We start from the raw sequence: 22,292 nt of genomic DNA, 5'->3' as shown, positions 1-22,292 counted from the left end.
GTTTACATGCGGTGTTTTTACAATATTTTATAACACACACTGACCGGTGAATAAACACACGTGATAGAATCTCGCGGTGATGTTGATGGAAAACACGGCTCGGAATCTCTTAAACACGCGTCATAAAATAACAGATTTTATCGAAAGGTATCGTTTTATAATGATCGGTGGGTGGTCTTTTACACGGTCGCCATCTCGCGGTGCTCCAGGTAAAATGATTAAGCGGCCTCGGGCCGAAAGAGAAACGACTGTCATGCAAATCAAACCCTGGCAAGCGATGGTGTCATGATTAAAACCCACAATGTACAAATATGCCGTATCTTAATGTTAATTAACGACATTGGAGCCCCTACGCCCCGTACCTGAACTAACTAGGACCCAATTTTCGTCATCTCCAGAGAAGAAGTCGGAGCACATATATATATATATATATATATATATATATATATATATATATATATATATATATATATATATATATATATATATATATATATATATATATATATATATATATATATCTACTGTGGCATGCGAGTAGTAATGAATACTCTTTAATCATTTCATACATCATTCAACACTTTATAGAATTTTGAGCCACTATGAATAGCCAAGTTATATTCTTAACCTGGGTTTGACCCGGATTGATGTACTGTTTATCAGTCGATTATTCAAAAGGTTTATTTTTATCACGGAATCAATCCTACTATTCCACCTAAGCGGTGTGAATGCGCATCATTTAATTGATAACGTGGTTAAGGAAATATGAGGTCCCTGGCGTGATGCGTAATAATGTCATTCTGCGATTCATCGTGAATGATGATGAAAAGTTGTATGGTTGGTATATTCGCAAAAATAAACACACGGTTTTTTCTATGAGCGAAAGAGGCTTAATGTATTCCGTTATTAGGTGAACTGAATGAAGATCTTCAAGTTCTTCGCGATTGATATAGAACGGTTGGAATTATAGATAAATTCTCTATCACATTAACAGGTATCAATACAAGATTCTCCCGCATCAATATTCTTGTCACTCGACGCGTGTTACTTCATAAAAAAATCACATTTGCTGCCGCGCTAATTGTATTATCAGCGGGTATCTTTAGTCTCTAGAGTCGTAATGGTCCGTTAAATGGTCGCAGTAGCACTCAAACACCCTTGGAAACATCAAGGGTGTTTTGCAGCTCTGTAGTAGCCGGTTGTGGAGTGTTGGAAGATTTGAGATCAGCCAAAAAACATTTTAGCCCTAAACCCATCTTACAACCTAAGACCAGTCTAAGCTTCCTTTGGTTCTATAGCCAACTTAAGATCGGTTAGGCCTATAACCAATCACATTAACAGACTAAAAATCTTAGTCTTAATATCTATGACTGATTTTCGGCCCAGGACTTCCAACTTTATCGATTTATTGCCCGTGAATTTAGCTGGGGCTTTTTTTGATGTAGGTCTATAACTCATTCAAGGAGAATCACTGATCTATAGGAATTGTGTATATGTCTGTGTATCTTATGTTTTCTTTATACCATGAAATAAATTTACTTGAATTTGAACTTGAGAAAGTTGTTGAAAATTAAAGAAAAAAAAGAAAAACTAATTGGTTTTCCGCTGTATTCGGATATTCGTTAAACATTTAAGGATACACCGGCCTTTCAAACCTTTTTCAAAACCCTGTTTGAAAACTCATCTCCGTTTGTTTTTTCTGACGACGACTCCTACTATCGACTTTTCTGCACTCGCGTTCCGTTTCCACGATGACAAAAATGAATCTCGAGCAGAAAATGCCAGCTTCGACCCTGCGGTAAAGCTATACAATATCAGGTGAAGCTGCGTACAAGGCCCATTCAAGGCCTTAACTCGAGAAAGCTAAGTTAAACGAAGCGATAGGAGTGTGAACGACGAATGCGGGTGGGATCAGGTTCGGATTGATGTAGTCCATATTTACACCGGAACACGCGGAATATTATCAAAAAGAATGGTCGTAGATAACTATATCAAATAAATGGCACAAGCCACGAGAAACCACAGAGAACCGGTTGAAAATAGATGATGTGGCAAAACCGTAGAAATGTGAATTTGCGGACGATCTCAGCGTCGACAAATGGGCTCGACATAATCTGTTTATAAATCGTAGGTTTTCAGAAACGACGAACGTTTTCTGCGAACTTACGGCGAAAAATCGGTGACTTTTAGGACACCTGCGAAGGACTAGAAGCCAGAATAAAAAAAGGGGGGCACCTTTAAACACCGGTTAAAACAACCGTTGGGGGTTGGTTGCTTTGCTACTAGCATATTGTAAATCAATTGTGGAACAGTTCATTGAGGAACACCTGTCCTGTGTTTGATGAATTATAAAGTTGTCAATAGTTTTCCAAGGATTCCATTTGTAGAATAAATCAACGAAAATCCGCAGTTCGAATCTTTATATGAAGCCATTTGATTGAATAGAATTGAATTGAATTAATTCTAAAAATCTCAGGATCTTCATAGCGAGAAAAACCATGGTTTATAAAGACAGGCTGAGCGCGACGCTGTTGGGTTACATTCGTGTATATTTTTGTTACGGTTGTTTTGTTTTTTGTATGGGTGCTAGCGTTAAGCGGCCTTTTTTAGCTTTGCTAGGCCTGTGTAGATTGTATATATGTTTACCTCTTCTATGCAAATAAATATATTGAATTGAATTGAATCACCACACACGTAGAATACTCTAATAAAGCCTGTTTAGACCACATCCGATGATGAAACGACAATGAAAAAAAAATCTAATATTAATCAGTCGTATAATCAGCGCAGGATTAAAGGCGACTTCGCTTCGAGCTTGGGCGGAAAAAATGGAAGATATGCGCAGGCCTATTTCTTTTAGAACGTCGAGATATGTTTTGCGGACAGTGATTATTTTGACGAAACTCCACAACTGAGCGGGGACGACATGACGAAACTAATCACATATATCACTACACGTTTGAAACATGATAACAGTAGATAACACGAAGTGTTCGTCTTGTGTTAACACAACCGTTAATTCTATGCCCACTCTCGAAGACTGATTTGAAGCGATCTTGATTCATGCGGTCCCTCGATAAAACGCGCAGATTTGCGACTCGTTAATTGCGCAGTGACAAAATCTGTTTCGCATAAACCTCTCAGATTAGCGAATCTATATATATGCAGTACTCCCGCGGATTTCGGTCTCGTATGGAATATGTTTGCAAACATCTCGACGCGTTCGCCGATTGTAAGTCATACGGATAAACGCGTGCGCAGGTCTTTAAGTTATAATTATTGAAGATAGCAATTATAACTGGCGACGGTTTCGATAATACATTCATCTAAACAGAGATTAAAGATGAACACACGTCAGATTTCGAGGCATAACAACAACACCGAACTATAACGTCGAACGCGCTATGAAATATTCAAAGCGATAAATTTGAAAATCACGTCTGGTCATTAATGAAAATGGATAGTAGAAAAGAGAACCTATCGTGGAAAATGGACGATGCGAATTTCACGATGTTGAACTGGAGCTCAATGTCTGCCCCCGAAGGGAACTATATAAACGTTGATATTCCCGTATCGTTAACTATCGCCGTTACGTTCATGTTCGTATTCGTTCTCGTGTTCGGAATTATCGGAAATATCCTGGTGATTTTTGTCATCGCCTTGAATAAAGACATGCGAAATTCGACGAACTTGTTTCTGGTAAATTTGACGGTTGCCGATCTGTTAGTATTGATAGTTTGTACACCGATCGGGCTGCAGGAATTCTACAATAAAGACATCTGGTATCTTGGCGAGGTAATGTGTAAGTATCAATCAATTTACAGTTGAAAGTCTACAGCTTGTTTTTCTCCCTATAAACCCAACATCCATCGCAAATGTCTATTTACGATGTAAAAGAAAGGTAAACACCTTTCACTACTCTCGAGGCTATGGTGGCCGATTCGGGCCTTACGATTCGGGCACCAGAACGCGCAAAAACAAGGAAAAGGTCAAAATCATGACTGCTGATACACATAATCAACCCATCGGACTTATCGCGTCAGGTTTATTTCAAATTCTTTGATTTTCAACCTGTAAATATGGAAGTCTTTCGTGCATTATTCAATTCAAATCCAGGTAATAATGCCAGAGGTAAAAATGCCATAGGAAATAATGCCAGAAGTAAAAATGCCAGAGGTAGAAATCACATCATAGGTAAAAATGCCAGATTTTACGTAATGAATGCACAGATTAGATATACATAATACGGTAATAAAAATCAAAAAATGAATGACAAAATTATAAAATAAAGAGGATCACAAATCTATAAAATAATGGCTGAAATTGTACCCTGACACATTTGAGTAGTTTTTGACGAGTTAGTTCGCTAGGATTCATGATATCAAAGCAACAGTCAGATGAATAGTTTATGTGACGTTTTTGACAAACCAGTTTGTTGCAATTAGTAGAATCAAAGGTTTAGCAGGTTTGGTACCCTGACACATTTGAGTAGTTTTTGACGAGTTAGTTTGCTAGGATTCATGATACCAAAGCAACAGTGAGATGAATAGTTTATGAGAAGTTTCTGTTGTAATTAATGGAATCAAAGGTTTAGCAGGAACTTTTCCCACAAATTTGAGTAGTTTTCGACGAGTAAGTTTGCTGTATTTCATCGATTTACCCCTCTGGCATTATTTCCTCTGGCATTTTTACCTCTGGCATTATTACCGCGTACCTTCAATTCACTATACGCCAAATTGCAGTAATAACATAGGGTTATTCAAGTTCCATATGGAAGTTTATGTATGTGATAAAATATCCCGAATGAATAAGTGGCATCCACAAATACTTCATCTTAGAATAGAATATGATCGAAAAAGTCATGATTTCGTTTCAATTATTTTTAATATCATAATTTCATCTCGTTTTATAAAGAAACGTCATCATCTTCAGCGCACAGATATTTTGTTTGCTCCGACTCGTTCCTTCAACAGGGAATATGTGAAGCGCTCAATATACATACAATACGCCAGAGCATAATAACCCGCTACGATACATAGCGAGCGCCCTCTATTAGTTCTGCACACGCTAAACATCATCCCACGCTAGAGTCCGAAATGTCGCCTCGAGCTACTATTTTATTCAACGTATCGACTACATCCTAAATGTCATCCCTCTAAACGTCGCATAAATTAGCTCTAGGAAACATTTCGGACTATTTTTATTCCCAGTGTGCGGGATTGGAGTTGTTATCGCCACAACACGGACTCATCAGGGTATTTCATCAGTGGTTACACTGATATTGTGGAGACTGTGACATCACATCGTTCTCTACATCGGCCATCAAACGCAAGCGGTTGAATGACCTATTTAGAGTTACAGTTGACGACCATTAGACGGCCAATATGGCGTCATATTGTACGTCCAACGTGCCTCTAATACGTCATCTAGCTATTTGTACTTGACGGTCAATATGACGTCATGTAGCAGGTGTCATCAGACAGCGAAGTCTTCAGTGGGAATACATGTGACGTCACGTTTCAGACCAAGCGTCAGGTCGCAAAATCATCTTAGAGTGTAAACCCTATTCGTCGTACCGTCTCCAGTCTTATAATCGAACCAAATAATTCAAAAGAAAAATATGTTTGGATGAGGGAATAATCGTGATGCATTAACCGAAAAAATATACACAATCACTGGGAACAAACAATATTACGTTTTTCCTGATAAAATTACCGCAAGGTGTAACGTATAAGAGGCGCACAGTGGGAATACTGATTACTGTAGAGAGCAGCGCACGGTCGTACGCTCTCTGTAATTTTCCTGGCTGTAATAAATGACGACAAATGATTGCCAGGGCACTGGAGATAAAACCGCTCTCAGCGTCTTCAATTACTGACATCCCCCTCTAGAATGATGCCATATCGCCAGACAACGCGATGATATAAACCCGGAAATCCAAAATAATTAGTCCGCGATCGGATTCTGCTGTAGTCATAGATAAGTATGATTTAAGAAGTGGACGATTCGGGCGTGGTTTTCTGCCTCTGCCTCTGCCTCTCCCCCTCCCTCTGCCTCTGCCTCTGCGCCTGCCTCTGCCTCTGCCTCTCCCCCTCCCTCTGCCTCTGCGCCTGCCTCTGCCTCTGCCTCTCCTCCTCCCTCTGCCTCTGCCTCTCCCTCTGCCCCTGCCCCTGCCTCTGTCCCTGCGCCTGCCCCTGCCCCTGCCCCTGCCTCTGCCTCTGCCTCTGCCTCTACCTCTGCCCCTGCCCCTGCCCCTGCCTCTGTCCCTGCGCCTGCCCCTGCCCCTGCCCCTGCCTCTGCCTCTGCCTCTGCCCCTGCCCCTGCCCCCTACCTCTGCCTCTGCCTCTGCCCCTGCCCCTGCCCCTGCCCCTGCCCCTGCCTCTGCCTCTGCCTCTACCTCTGCCCCTGCCCCTGCCCCTGCCTCTGCCTCTGCCTCTTCCCCTCCCTCTTCCCTGAAACGACTCCAAGAAGAAATTCTCTAGTGATAGAATTGCGTATAGAGCAATCAATTGATTGTCTGAACTATCACGAAATATCGCGTGTATTTGATATCTCGGAGGTCCCATTCGTTTGTCTACAACGAAGTTATTTCTAAAATTCGCCACCAATCGAAACCTGTTTTTTCAGGTGATGGTTTTAATTACCGATTTACAGCACGTTTCTATCGATGAATAAGATTTAGACGAAGGCATAGCTCTATCAAACGCGTTTACATGCTACTTGTAGTTTTGAAATTAAGATATTAGGAATGCAAGGAAATGAAATGTGAAATTTCAAACCTGACGATGTTCTTTAAAAACAGGTTTAAAGGACAAAGGTGAATTCTGATGGAATTAAATTCGGATTTGTTATTAGAATTTCGGAAGAGCATCGGGATAGTCAAATAGTTGTAAAAGCGCAACTATCAAAATCTTCAGGATGATTAGATGATTTTATTTACATGTTTCATCCTATCATCCAGATCTGAAGATTAGTTGCGTTTTTACTATAATCATTGAATATGTTATTAAGTATCATATCAAGCAAATTTTGAGTATTTTCAATTTTCGTGATTTCAATGGATTTTGTATAGAACGGAATGCGCTTAAATAGCAGACAGTCTGGTGTCTATAAAACATTAATCATAGAGCCCGATAATTAATTGGATCTCTGGAGAGCCTACGGTTGGTTTGGTGACGTGTGTGTTATTTCTGTCGGAATAAGAGACATTCAGTAGTTTAACTACGAAGGCAATTAAGGCAGGAAACCCGTGTCAAAATTGATATCACGACATTCAGAATCTCTTCGCGTCGACGGCAACTCCTGTTTAAACTTAAGACATATTCGGATCGGATTTTGTTCACACCACGGAACAAGAAAAATGCATCCATTATATTTCATCCAAGAATCCAATATCTTAAAAGCCGTATATAGCTATATCGCTTCTCGCCAGAATGATCAGAATCAACCTTGGCATTCAAAATCGACCGATAAAAATAGCTATTAAAACTCAGAAAAAAGCACCGCAATAGCTTATATTTCGCCATTTGCTTTCTTCTTAGAAATCCGACTAACGCTAAAGGTGTGTTTTATCACCCGTGGAGACGGGATAGAGCGGAAATGGCGTCTCATTGACGGCTGATAACGAGACTTTGTTTTCGGACGAGACTTTCGGTGATAAGTCGTAACCCTGAGATAAAAATGGAAGCTAATTGTGAGGTAAGGTAACTTACCAGGGAAATGATTATAATTCTAGGCATTTCTCTCCTAGTTACCTTATTTTGAATCAGCTGAAAACATTGACAAATGAAATGACAAGTCACGCAGAAAATAAGTTCTCTTTCGCTGTTTAATTACGAGCTGGGAGTCGCGTCGTCCGTCTTTCTGGGGGCTTCACGGCGAACATGCAGATAAATCATGATTACCAACAGCGGAACTTCTCAACTTCTCACAGTAATCTACTTCAATTCAATGATCATCAATACTTATTTTCATCGGTGCGTCTGGGCCCAGTGTATTGGTCAGTTATGTAGGTTTGACCTGACTCTGGAATCAGTTCCACAGTAATGCGTGTTTGATTTCCACAGTTTTGTTGGATTCGCCCCCGGTGTCCAGTCCATGGCTGTGAGTCTAATGCAACGGTAGAATTGAGTTCATAAAAGTCATAAGAGTAAATCGTGATTTCACGCAAATGCTAACTATCGCATTTCTTAGGATTTAACGAGCACGGAGCTCGAATCACAAGTTGACTGCATGTGGAGCATTCAATTAACTGTCAGTGACGCGTGGTTGCGCTGGAAAAGGTGCAAAATAGTCAACGATGGATTGAATTTTTTTCGCTAGCTTTTCATTGGCTTCTGAATCGCATTAGATTCCAGGGAAGGTGAAAAATCCGTTCGTAGTCTGTAATTTATTAGGTTCTGATTTGCTACGGAATGAACCGAACAGTTCATCGCGTATATCTAGTCGAAATGCACGGATGTCACACGTATTGTTTGCCCGCTTCGTCATGCTGGGCGAACTTCGGTTATCGGAGTTAGTCAAACTAAGTTGGAAACCGAAGGTCCGTAAGTCCAAGCTGCAGTCTGGAAATTGTCGACCAAGGGATTGAACACAGTCGCTGTAGTTCGGACCTATTTCCAAGATGGCCGACACTTTGACGACCGAGGTGCGTTCGATTATTAGCTCCGACGTTGACACTAACGAAAACCGAAGTTCGCCCTGGTTGTAAAATAGCAGTTAGCTGCTTGCGCATGGCGTTCAATATGACGTGCAGTGACGTCACGTAAACTCCCTCTATGGCAGTCACTGCCACAACTTACATTCAGTGATATTTAACTCATAACTATGAGTGATAAAACAGTCAAAGTCCGTTGTCATCCTTTCATGTCACCACTAATTTCACGCTAACATTTTCAGAGAACAAAATTTTAATTTTCTAAATCTAATTCAAATTCGATGAAAATGACATTTTTTTATAACGCTGCCAAATTCGTTCATTGTTCCCAACGCGGAATTATAAAAGGCTTTAGCTGTATGTACAAGGCGGGTCCAGAAAAGCAGAGAAGTAAACAATTGACGAAGGCTTCGCTGTACGACGGACCCTTAGTTTAATCGAACACAATGAACATGAACATAACAATGAACACCTGCTTTCGTGTTTTCTTAGATATAAATCAATCAATTTTATTTCGAACATCAAATGCATGATCAATTAATTGAATGCTTGAATCACGAGATAACACGACGGCACATACACTGGTGATATGATATTCTAGATTCATTCAGTTATAGGCTACGTAGATGTGATATTGTGTATCATCGGGCTCATCCATATCCATCAATAAAACTACGTGAAGATTGATAATGAACATATGATAGCACTTATAACTGACACGGACAACCACAGGGGACTCAAATGCCATTAATATATCTTATTGATTTTCATATATCAATTTACCAATTTAACCACTGGAAGTGGCTACATCTGGTCGGCACAGACTATAATAATGATTTATATTTGCACGACAGCCTCGTAATTACAGCAATTACGGACATCTATATTTTTAGTATCGGTAACGTGTTTATTTCATTTCTTTGATTGTAAATGTAATTGTAATTGTAAATCTCTTTGATATCATACGATATAATCTAAATTCCATTAACATGCATATGCATATCGTATTCATCAATTTGAAAAAGTCTCATGACTAGTCTTACTAAAGACGACTTTGACAAAATCTGATATTTTAGATTGCCACTTTTTCAGTTATTCACGGCAGGCCCCAATACCCAGTTTTCGCGTAACTGTTTTTCTTAAAATGTAGCTTATTTGTTTTTCCAATTCAGTCTACTGAAGCGTTATTTGAAGAAGTCGTCAGCATAATAAATATACTAAGACAACTTAGATAGTAAAGCGGCTTATCATGAATATTTGCCCAGAGTTTCAAACAAACCCATAATTTAAGGCACAATTCAACTGTTACATCTATTATCACTCTCTGTACGCCACAGGTATACCATACTTTTGAACAACTTGCCCCGGGACTTAGTTCCTCAGCTCTGAGTTAAAAACATATTACATGAACTAGTTTAACGCTCTCATACATAATTATTCATTACACCACGGTGGTGAATTCGTATTAGATGTTGTAAACTTTTGAACATTTTGTTCATATATTCAGTTACATATTGTTCTTTGATCAATTATTAAGTTATTTCTCGATCTTAGAAGTTTGTAAGCTTTTCCTAGGTTTCTTGATTCATGGCTCTGACGCGTGACAAGGATAAGTGAGTAACTTGCTTATTCGAGAAGCGTATAGCGCGCCAAGGCACACCGTATACCTACCACGTGTCATGTTCAGGTTTATGCGTTTGATCCCTACAGGGAATTCTAGACTAACAGATTTTTGTCACGGATTATCCGATGTTGTTGATGCCGTATATATTAAGTACCGGGGGAGGGGTCGGTTACCAGCGTTCTAATCATTGCATGCTGAACCGCTGAGTGAATCGATTGGCTTCAGACAGGCGAAAACACGTCTCCGAACTGATTCTGACAATACCATCAGAATTTAAGTTTTAAGTTTATTTCATATAACAAATTGGAACGGTGGTAGAATATATAATTATAAGTAAAATAGGCAGAACCCCTTTTTCTTTGCTATTATCCATGGGCTAACGTCCATGCTCTATAAACTCTATCTATAAACTAACGTCCATGCTCTATCCGAAATTCACAACTCCACAGGACTACAGGATGACCTCTGACTGACCTTGGATGTGAATTTTATCGATCAACTAAGCACGGGTTTCTTATATGATTAAATTCTTTAATGTTCGCTATAACAAATCACAAAATCATATAGCATCACAGGTGTAACAATTCCACTCATACAAAAATGGGCTCGAATCCTGGTCGTCTCTACATTCTACGAACTCTGACACTTGACATAACTAATTGAAAATGATTCTCTTTGCAGGTAAGTTCTTGCCGTTTTTGGAGAACGCAGTAACTCACGCGTCGGTCCTGACTATTCTAGCGATCAGCATGGAGCGTTATTACGCCATCTGCCACCCACTCCGCGCTCCTGCTCTCTGGACCAATCGCTGCCTATCGAAACTACTAACAATCGTCTGGTCGGTCGCCATCGTAACGACGTTGCCGTTTTTCTTCATGGCGGAACTGACGTCGAAAAGCGCAACGGATGGAAGTTCGATTTTCGTTTGCCAGACTCTGATTACAAAAACATGGCAGAAAGTATACATAACGGCAAACGCGGTCTGTTTTCTTATGGTTCCTTTTGTCATTATGTTAGTTCTTTACAGTATCGTCGGTAAGAGACTTTTATACGATAAATGTGCGCTCGGGAACCAGACCGACGAAAAAGCGCTCATAGCGCTACAAAGCCGACGCCAGATCGTAATAATGCTCATCTTATTAACCGTAGCGTTTTTTGTTTGCATGCTTCCGTTTCGAGTCTTGTCTCTATATTTAATATTCAACTCGATCGAGGCTTTTAAAAAGCTCGGCATAACCACAATAATCGCCATCGTTTACTTCTGCCGTTTGATGATCTACATCAACAGCGCCGTTAACCCGATCGTTTACAACGTCATCTCGACGAAATTTCGTAAAGCTTTCAAACAGATCGTGATGCGCTGCGTGTGCTGCGAATCGTGCACCTTGACGAGAATCACGACGACGCAAAGTCCGTTCGTACGCGTCAACCCCGCTTACCACAGGTCGTTTTCAAACGGCGAAAATGAAAGACTTCAGCGACGAGACTAAGGAAAGCAGGTTCCGATTGAACGTATTCCGGTTTAAGAATAGTATCAATTCCGGATTAGAAACTCTATACCGGCCATTTCTATCGGGTTCACAGATGATGCTATTCCGGAATAGGTAGTCCAGGAGCATCGGAAGAGAATTCCGGAATGGGCAGATACCGATCGAACAAACCTGTATGAGTTTTGATGTAAATGGGGAACCGGTACACACCAGTCATACCGTCATCACTGTCAGATATCGGGCGTACCCGATCAAAATAAGTTCATTTTCAATTAGATTTGATCTTACATCATACTCTTATTTATTGTAAGAGCGATTATCCGGGGAGAATTTAAAATGTAATTGTAATTTCCTATCGTCACAACCTGGAACCGATGAGTTTTGTGGTGCCTGAAACTCCAGCAACTTGAGAGACTGAACGGGGGTTCGACAGTGTGATATCGTTATCCCCACCCGAACGCTCCAACGGTGTTTAGCGTTGACCACCAGGACGCCGTTTAACAGTTTGGTGGTCCATTTTGAATCGTCAGGAAATAAGTTCATTTCCAAATTTTCTGGAGTCTATTACCTATACCCATCCTCCCCCGGCAGGGATTCGAACCTGATGGCATCGAGATTGCCACGGCACGAAACCCTGCCATAATCGACCGTGTGCGCAGATACATGCGCAGTTCAGATGATGTGATTTTTAGCCAATCAGAAATCCAGTTTTATTTTAGCCCAGGTTTTCCCATTTATAGTTGGTTTATAGTTCTTCCTTGAAATTTGCCTCAACGATTATACAACGAGCAATCTGATTGGTGCCGCCAGTTTTCGTTCGGATAGTGCGCATGTAACTGCGCACATGGTCGTTTATGGCAGGGGTTCGTGCCGTGGCTGAGTGTAGCGATGCCATCAGGTTCGAGTCCCTGCAAAGGGAGGATGACCTATACCGAGAACCGCGCAACTGACTCAAACTATTTTAGTTGGTCGGACATAATTTGTATAGTCATTACGGCATTTACACGGCAACTTGCGAGCAACTGGCCATTGTTCCTGTGGTCAATGTGGAGATGTGGACATTGCGGAAATATCACAGTTGCAGTATCAAGTGTAAACGGCACCACTCTGAGCAGTATAAACTTTCATCAAATAACGTGAAAATAAAATACATTTCTCTTCTAAAAATTCTTTTAAAAAAAATATTTTTATGAATGTTAAATATACTTGTATATTTCTTGTATTGCAATTTTGCAAGTTTTGAAAATTGATATCGAAAGAAAGAGTTATCTTCTTTATAAAAAGAAGTTGAAAGACTTTTCAGTTTATGCGGTGAGGGGATATTCTGTCTTCCCCACACTGTCTGCATCCTGCGGGTCAGTTTATAGAAGATAATAGGGAGGAGGAAATAATTCATCATCCCCTCCTGAAGTTCGTTTCTGTCAATCCGTCTGGGGAATACAGGAACAGACACAGCTTTTTTCGAAATGCGCCTAAAGACGGATTCGTTACGTGGACCTTCACACAAAGCACACTAAGCTTAGAATCAAAATACAAACACGATGTTATTTTGAACTTTAAATCTCAAGCGAAAAACTTTGTTTTCAAGTGAATGAACATGACTGTGTCAATTGGTATTTAAACAAGGCAGCCTTTTATAAGGCTTTAATACAAGAAACACTGAAGTTTATAGGTTGTGTGCGGATATAATTGAGGTACGTAACATGTAAAAAACAAACATTGCGGTCTATGATAAAATATTCTTTTATGTTTCTAAACACTAATTTCACGCATCGTTTCATCAATGTTTCGATACATGAAGTTTCTATTGGATATTCTGTTTACGCGCGAAATTTTGTCAATAATTTATCTTGCTTACGTGTTTGGTTTTGATAACGCTTTATATTTGCACGAAACTTACTTATCTAATGCCTTCAATATCCGTTCCATGAAATCGTAAATATTTGGGCAATGTCAGCAATATGTTGATAAAATGCTTCATGTTCATTTCTGCTATATTAAGTTATGCCGATTAATGATACGATGGAATATTCTCTCCATGGAAACATGACCCCTATTCCTCTTAGGAGGGAGCACAAAAGCGTTTTCAATTTACTTCATCCGACAGTCAAAGTTACCAACACACCCAAGAATGGTACAAACATGAAAGATCGGGTCATAAAAAGGCTTCTATGAAGCCGTAGTGAGTACCGGTACCCACCGCCAGCTCGACTGATGGAAAAATGCTGAATGCCGCCTCACGTCAAATAGAATCGAAGTCTTTTTAAAGTTAATAAAATGATTTAGTGACAATGAATAAAGTCAAATTTCAACCTACTTTCACATTTTTCAAAGGTTTATAAAAACGTATAATAAATGTAGCACTTTTAGCACGCGTTTAAATCTAAATTGTATACAAATTCTGAAATTAAAAACCCTTCGCCTGTCGCTCTATATATACATTCATGAATGCACACGAATATTCGTAAAAATGAAGTAATAGTTTTTCACAAATATGTAACGAGTTTGGACGGAAAATCTTACAACGAAATCTTAAACGAGATGAAACAAAGAAAACAAGAATAAAACCCCGAGCCCAGCTGTGTAGTCCTCCTTACTCGGGCCCATCAGCTCTACTGATGACTGTCTCCTGGACTGTTTGATTGGTTATAGAACCAAAACGGGCTTGGGGATTCTGAGTGGTGACTGCAATTGACTCCAGGATCCAGTTCACCCAGTCCTGAGGGTGGCTGGTTCGCGGTGCTCTGCGTGTACTCAGAGCCTTGGGATCAAGATAGCGATATCACTGACACTAAGGTTCTCAGTGGAGGACCCAGTTACATAGTTATCGGTAAAGATTCGAGTATGATTAAAACATTCGAAACGAACCGTGGTAACTATTCAGTCGAACTATTTATCAATATATAACTGTCGAATCAGGACCCACAGTTGTACCGTTCCGAGTTTAGATTCAACTAAGAGCTATTAAGTCATTGGACCTATTTCAAATCGAAGAGATAACTCTTAATCATTAATCATGAATGCGGAACTGGAGCCTGCGAGATTTTGATGCGATTTTCTGTGAATATCATTCTGAACTCGATCGAAAATTAGTTGAACTTTAAACTTTTTGAAACGTATTTTTCTTCGTCGTTGTGATCGCGGTTTCAGTTGTCGACTTGTGAGGACCCGACGCGAGGCATTTCGCTGAAAATCCGGTTATTCTTACTACGTCCACATCGTTGACGAATCGTTCAAATAATGATTTAAAACCAACAGAAACAGAATCCGACGACCAGCCGTAGTAGAAATCATCGTTCGCCCACACAACACAAGGGATAAACTTCTTCTCTAAACACCTAGAAATTGAGAAAAACGAAGAAAAATTCAGACCTACATAGCACTACTAATCTCGTTATATATAATCGAAATATGTATAATTTACATGCAAGCGGCTGAGATTTGACTTTGATTCAACGCTCGTTTGCACTCGGATAGATACGATTGACACGTGTTCCACGTGTCCCATTTCAACCAGTATTCAGAAAACGACGATGATTTGTTAGCACCAGTTTGACACGAAAGATCGTCGTCAAACTCGGAGACAGAATAATCGTCATTTAGATCAATCAGAGTTTGTGTCAATAATTCCGATTGATTATTTGAACGATTGAAACAATTGCGATCATTCAGATGTCCACACAACTGTAGTAATCTACGATGCCTGGAAATAATGAATTGTGAAGATTAAAATGCAGTAGAAATCATTGATAAAGCTTCACGATTGAGTCAGAATTATCAGGTAACGCTGGTAAAGATTTCTGGAAAGTAAGTCGTGTAATCAGGACTGGACAGGACTAGCTTTTCAAGATCAAGCTCACAGATCTCTGTTAAGTATCATTCCAGATTTAAAAGAAAGTATTTTTCAAATATTTTACTTATTTAAGTCATACATAGATCGAATCTATGGAACTGCATTTTGGGTTTGCATTTTTTCGGATGAATTGTTTGAAAATGGCGGCCTCAGCTCAGTGGGATGAGGACTGATATGATCAGCTCTAAGTAAGACAAGTGGGTTCGAGTCCTGCATAGGCTGCTTACGGTGTGACACTTCAAAAAGTGCGTGGTCCCGTCGTGAGGTTAAATGAACAATCCAGTAGGGTTAGTCTCGAGTAGCAAAGATCAAAACGATATAAAGCAAGAATAAAAGAACAAATGAGTGGGCTTCTACTGGTCTTGACAATAACTCATATCCCAAAAATAACTATCAATAATTACCTGCAATTTATTTCAGGTGTGTTATTTTTCCAGCCATCCGTCAGCCAGGAATATTGATAAGGACAAATAGATTTCATATCTTCAATCAGGCGACTGGAATTCGAAAGTAAATTCAAGCAGGTGTCATTGCACGAGGTGGCATTCAAAAGAGCGTCAGCGATAGAACTAGTTGAACAGTTTAACTCCTGGCGTAAACACCGCGTTCTGGCCAGCTCATCTCTGAAAAACATCGACAATTACGAAAATCAGAGTCAATCAAATCTACTCGAATAATATCAGTTGGTAGAATCGATGAAAATTATGAAAATATAAACTTATGAGAACAAATAGCCACTACCACTAATATATTTCAGACGTTATTGCAATATTTGGTTTAATTCGCGTCTTTCTTCAAAAACATATAATTTTCATAGGTGAACAACTTCCTAATTTTTTGTGCCGGTATCTATTGAAGACAAGAGTATGCCCGGTATTCATATATCATTTCATTCGAAACATACCCACAATCGGTCACTCTGCCGTCGCTAAAACAATGCGGTGCCGACTTGTCCAACGAGTCTAAACTCATCTGATCAGGACAAATTCCTGCAAAACAAGAACATCGAACAGATATACCTCCCATAGGACAGTGTTTTTAACTGACTTTTTTACTTGTCGCCATGACATGATTGTAAAATAAAGTCTTCGTTCAACAGACTGATAACAGATTATAAAAGCTAACTTATTACTTCTGTTTTCAAAATTTCAAAATTTTTCATTATTCATTTCAAATGTTTTAGACACATGTTTTGTTAACTTATGTTATGTAACCAGTTTGCTATTCTAAGGTCACCAAAGTCTAATTAATCTATTGTAGTTTTTATATCAGTTGACATTTGCTTTGAGAAGGGGTCTACTCTGTTAACTCTGGAACAAGAATATGAAACCGTTTGCTCTTTATGGATATTAAGTTAAATCTATCCACGAAAGACGATATAAAAGATCTTGAAATTAGCAAGGTATAAAATATTCAGTTTTGCGATATTTACCAGTTTGTAAGGTTTCATTCACTCTGTAACATTTACTGACAACTGGCCGAAAATTCATCGTTTTCGAAATCCACGTTTGAGAAACGTAACTGGACAGAAAATGTAGTATGTGCGAACTGGTACATCCCGATGGTTTCTGCATACACGTTATCAACTTAGACAGCTGACTGGAAATATATCAGAAAACATTAGAATTCCGACATTAGACCAATTGGTAGAAAAGAAATGGATGCAAAATAGTAACTTCTTACCTGCAACTACCAGAGGACACTTTTAGTTGATAGAATGTATTCAGGCAGGCCTGGACAATCAGGTCTCCCAGATACCGTGGGTGTTTACATCTCATGTAAGGTACAAGCGTTGCGCTTATAGGTAAAACTAAAGACATAATAAAATTTTACTGTATTATAGAAAATAGGAACTTCGTCCAAAGGCCGGATCCACTGTCGAGGGATAAAAATTTTACTACATTTAAATGAGGCGAATCTTTTTAGTTCAATTTACTTTGAAAAAAAAATCTACCAAATACAAATTCAGCGTGTTTCACTTGATTGCTTCATTAACTCAATCAATCACACTTTGCGGCAGTGAGTTTCGTCATCTCTATCTCTGCATGAGAGATGTGGGAGAAATGTAAATTTCTCTACTAGTTTCAGACACTGAGTGCCAACACTTCGACCGATATCAAAGTTATCCGATATATTACAATACAGCCATCGAATGACTGGAATTTCTAATTCTTCCCATGGAATTTCTCACATTATTACCCAGTCTGTTATGAACTGCCTCAGTATCTACGTTATCTCAAAACATTCTACCTTGTACTGTGATCGACACGCTGTCCGTTGAAATGGTGTAATCTGGCAAAAATCTATGGATATTTTCTGTGAAAACCTCGGTCATAAACGTCGTCGGTACATCAACTACTTCCGTCACATTCTTCCAATTGACGGTTGTTTTAAGGTACAATTTCATCGTTACAATTACACTCCCTGAACTGGAATGAATGAATCGATAGAAAATAATGAGCTTTTTCGATTGAAATTGAAGAAGTACACAAACCTAAGGCTTCGTATGTCTGAATCTGGCTCCAGGGTTTGATTTGGTGACGTGCGACTATGGTCATCATGATGGACGAACCCAAGAGTAGTGATTGGCCTAAAGCCGGCCACCTAAGGTAAAACGTACGGGCAGAGCCTAGGCTGACCGTGTGGTTGGCTAACCATATAGGCTTGTGATTGGTCGAAAGGTTGTAAACAAACAACGAATGTCACATATGATTTGGATATGACTGACTGAGCAATGGGTTGTGATTGGTCAAGAGACTGAACGAAGGGTTCTAATTGGTTAAGAGACTGAACGAAGGACTGTGATTGGTCAAGAGACTGAACAAAGGGTTGTAATATGTCTAGAGACCGAACAAAGGGTTTCTTAGACTGAACGATGGGTTGTGACTGGTCTTCGAATCTCACCTGAAGCTAATCATAGTTGACTTGCCGTAAGAATGCGCAATCGTGCTATTGCTATACATCTTATCCACCTAGAAATAAAAGAGTTGACGAACTAATTCGCAACGCAAGAAAGTAAATGAATATTTGGTATCAATTCTTCAGTGGTATTTTACCCCATTTTGTATGCTTGATGCGAGGTGTATATAATCAGGTGAACTCGAATTCGTCAATGCTCGTGAAAATATCTGATTTTCTATAGTAAATCTTAGCTTAAATCGCGCAACTGAAAGAACAACAGAAAGATGATAATTGGAAAGTCAGAAAACTTCTAAAATACACCAACAAATAAATGGCAAAAATTTGTCGAAGGATGTTCAACACGTGACTATACGTTGATATACCCGTTTTCGGTGGCTCAATTATGATTTTCGTCGAATTATCTGGACGTATCTTTATGTGTCCGAGCGCTAAAATAGCATGAAAAAAACCAAAAGAAAATGTTATATTTACGGAAGGAAATGACATGTTTTGACGGAGTATTAGATGACGTTGTTAACTAACCGGCTAATATTGTTACTTGTATAGCCCCGATACAGATCAAAGCGCCGAACACTGAAATGACAGCAATTATCGTCCGTTTTCGTTTCTTTCTGTAAACATCGACTGGAAAGTCTAGAATCATATCCTTATCATTTCCGGCTGTAACAAAAAAAGATTATACGGTGACGTCATCGGAAGCTTGATTATTTATAGATAATTGTGCGGGAGCGCGATAATAAGAATACGAAACATGTCCTACACTCGATCATTATGAAGGAATCGGGATAATATTCTAACTCGATGGCGAGAAAAGTTCAATTTGAAAATAGGTACTTGAATTTACCGAACCCCCGAGTCGGAGGCAGTTTACCGTATCAATCATTACCATTATAACTATTGATGTTTGCGAAAATTCAAATTTTCATAATCAGAGTGTATCATGGGAATCACGTTATGTCAAAAGAACCAGTTGCGCAGTCGCGACTTTAGTTCCAAAAGCTGTGGCCTTTATTAAATCTAAAAGGACTCGGTCTTAAGTCTTAAGTCTTAGATTGTTTATAGAACCAACATTACTTCAGCCTGGTCTTAAGATGTTAGATTGGTTATAGAACAAAAATGGTTTAGACTGGTCGTAAGTTGTAAGATAGGTTATGAAACTAAGATTGTCTTAACTCTAAAAATCTATGACCGCACAACTTGCCAAAGGACGGGTCTCTTGTCATTTTTCTTACTTACTCAAATCGATTTTTTCAGGATCCGAATAACCCGCGGCGTTCAGGAAATGGTTCATTAATGCGTATTTTTTACTCGAATTCCCGTTATTGTTATCTTCCGACTCGTCCTCTACGAGTCGTACACCGATGTCATTAGTTCGCCGCGCATTGTCGGCTCTTTTCGCGTCCGCCTCGGAAATCTCAGATTGTTCTTTTATAGGTTTGCAAATTTTCCGCGTTGTTTTCGGGCGAACGATCATCAATTCGGTTGTTTTGATTTTTGGAACCGTCGACGGCTCCTCATTACCCGCGTTGATTACGCTCATCGGCTGCGTATCCTGACCTTGACCTCGACCTGTGTGTAACCTCTGCGTACTGGGATCGAATGCGCGGTTGTCTCTTCCTTCTGTTTGTGGCAGAACTTCAATCATCCGAGGAGTCCGTATATCCTAAATTAGATGCATGAAAAGCAGGTCTTCAAAGGATTCGCTATTCACTCATTATTTATCAATTACAATGAAAACTGTCGTTAATGCAGTAAATTATACATCAAAATACGTCAAATTCCCATAACGTGAAGAAAAAATTAGAATCAGTTATTTCTCGAGAAACTCGGGTAATTAAAGATAAAAAAGATGACTTGAATCCATTGTACCTCAAAACTGAAAGTTTGAAATATTGAAAATGACCTGATTTACTCGAACTCTTGTGTAATTGGATCGCGGGGTGAATTATGTGAACGCTTCAGCGATTAAACAATATTTAGCAATAGGGAAATATCCGATATTTTTTATATTGCAGACCTTCACACACAGATAAATGTTTACGAACAAACATTGCTGAACGACCTGGCAAGATCGATCAACACATTAAGTAAATGGTTGTTTCACCATTTTTGATAATGAAACATTCCGTATTCCTAAAATATATACATGTGTTAGGATAAAGTCGAAACGTCGAATAAACTACAAGTGCCAGAGCTCGAGACAACGCTTTTCTTATCATTAGAGGGACTTAACGTTATCACGGTTCTACATTCCATTTGAGACGAACTAAACAATTGAATTCACACTCACAGATGCCTTTTTCGGGGTTTTTCCTGAAGTTCTGTTTTGTAGCTAGTAGAAAATAGATTTTCGAAAATTGAAACGTCATCGAAAAACACTAGATGTTACCATGAGATGAGATAAGTTATGGTCATTATGAAATTGTTTTTTGCCGGTGTTAAACGATGTGTTTGTGATAAAGGATAAAAGTAAAAGCGTCCAATACATACATATATGCTATTCTATTTTATTTCGACGTCAAATCCTCTAGATAAATGCAAAGCTCTTCTATACGCTATTGCAGTTTATCAGGATATGAAATAAATCGATAAATACTCACGTTCAGAAATTTAGCAGTTACTGAATAGAGTCCACTGGGACCAGAACGACTGGACCCAGATCTCTGAATCGCCGCCATGTCGCCCTGCGATATACCATAAAATATCTACCCGAGATTTTTGTACATTAATATAGCTTGATACAGGTACCCGCGATACCTTCATCGATAAAGGTCGGTTATAGCTTCATTGTGTGTAAAGGTCCCAGCTAGATGATGGTGTTGGATTCAGATGTTACTATGGAGATGTTGAGAAATCTGTAGTGGCTGTAATAAATTGCTTGTCTCCGCACTCGATTCAATGATTATATACTGTTATGTATTTGAATCAAGCGTAATAACCAGTTTCCAAATAAGTTCCCTGATGAGTTTTTAACGCAATCATCTCCAAGAAGATCTCAAACTCACTCCAGGAATTCTAACGTCAGTAAGTAAATATCAATATCAAAATCTCGAAGTACCTGAATCTCTAAGTCCATAGAAATGAATGCGGATTCCTGACACAGTAAGTATAGAATCTCAGAGTATCAGAATCTCAAAGTTCATAGAAATGGTAATTCCTCTCAACATCTCAAAGTATCCGAATCTCGAAGTCTATTGAACTACCCATTTCAGTACGGCTAGGTGTGTTATTAGCATACATTTCTAGAATTCAATATTGTGGTTGAAAGTGAATTGACTAAATGGATAAATGTTTACATAACATAGTTCACGTGTTTGCTGTTAGAAATTTGTTGAAATGTGATCTTGTGCGCGTTAGAAAAAAAGGTGATTATATTTAGAAAGTGAAGAACTATTTGACAAATGATATGTGCCTTTTTCAACTTGAATTCTAGATCCTACCTGAAGTTCCAAGAGCATTAACTCATGATTTAGATCATCTCTTCCTTCAGCCATTTTATTGCTACGGTTAGATTTGATATTACAGGATTTTGTCTCGTTGTTTATAGCAGAATATCAGGTGTGACATTGCACCAGTCCCCGAGGGTCGGTAACGATTAGTTACTGATCGGAAAAAACCACTTTATTTCTTTCTCGTATATGGAAAAGCATAAACACAACCAGCGCTCTGAATTGTGGACTCAGTTCGTCAGAGCGTGACAGCTTGAAATGACCCGATCAAAAGAAATCACAATTACCACGGCCTAGA

General features: G+C 39.2%; 3 protein-coding genes across 3 annotated transcripts; 1 reads left to right on the top strand and 2 right to left on the bottom strand.

Moving 5' to 3' along the window:
- The first annotated feature begins 3,438 nt into the window (after nt 1-3,438).
- Nucleotides 3,439-11,770, top strand: LOC141898339 (growth hormone secretagogue receptor type 1-like). The gene is made up of 2 exons (XM_074784189.1): nt 3,439-3,802; nt 10,962-11,770. Exons 1-2 carry the CDS (start codon nt 3,451-3,453, stop codon nt 11,768-11,770), a joined length of 1,161 nt encoding a protein of 386 aa, XP_074640290.1. The 5' UTR covers nt 3,439-3,450.
- A 2,423-nt stretch (nt 11,771-14,193) lies between these two features.
- LOC141900389 (uncharacterized) lies at nt 14,194-18,580 on the bottom strand. Its single transcript, XM_074787269.1, has 8 exons — nt 18,528-18,580; nt 17,874-18,052; nt 17,307-17,433; nt 17,056-17,222; nt 16,528-16,612; nt 16,028-16,246; nt 15,195-15,473; nt 14,194-15,108 (listed from the first exon to the last, which is right to left on the bottom strand). Exons 1-8 carry the CDS (start codon nt 18,539-18,541, stop codon nt 14,871-14,873), a joined length of 1,308 nt encoding a protein of 435 aa, XP_074643370.1. The 5' UTR covers nt 18,542-18,580; the 3' UTR covers nt 14,194-14,870.
- Nucleotides 18,581-18,587: 7 nt separating this feature from the next.
- Nucleotides 18,588-22,232, bottom strand: LOC141898338 (uncharacterized). Its single transcript, XM_074784188.1, has 5 exons — nt 21,986-22,232; nt 19,782-20,208; nt 19,068-19,205; nt 18,908-18,973; nt 18,588-18,595 (listed from the first exon to the last, which is right to left on the bottom strand). Exons 1-5 carry the CDS (start codon nt 22,037-22,039, stop codon nt 18,588-18,590), a joined length of 693 nt encoding a protein of 230 aa, XP_074640289.1. The 5' UTR covers nt 22,040-22,232.
- Between the last annotated feature and the right edge of the window lie 60 nt (nt 22,233-22,292).

The sequence above is a fragment of the Tubulanus polymorphus genome, chromosome 2 (genome assembly GCF_964204645.1).
Source record: "Tubulanus polymorphus chromosome 2, tnTubPoly1.2, whole genome shotgun sequence".
Lineage (NCBI taxonomy): Eukaryota > Metazoa > Nemertea > Palaeonemertea > Tubulaniformes > Tubulanidae > Tubulanus > Tubulanus polymorphus.
Note: the sequence above shows the minus strand (reverse complement) of the source record. Positions and strands in the feature narration are given on the sequence as shown.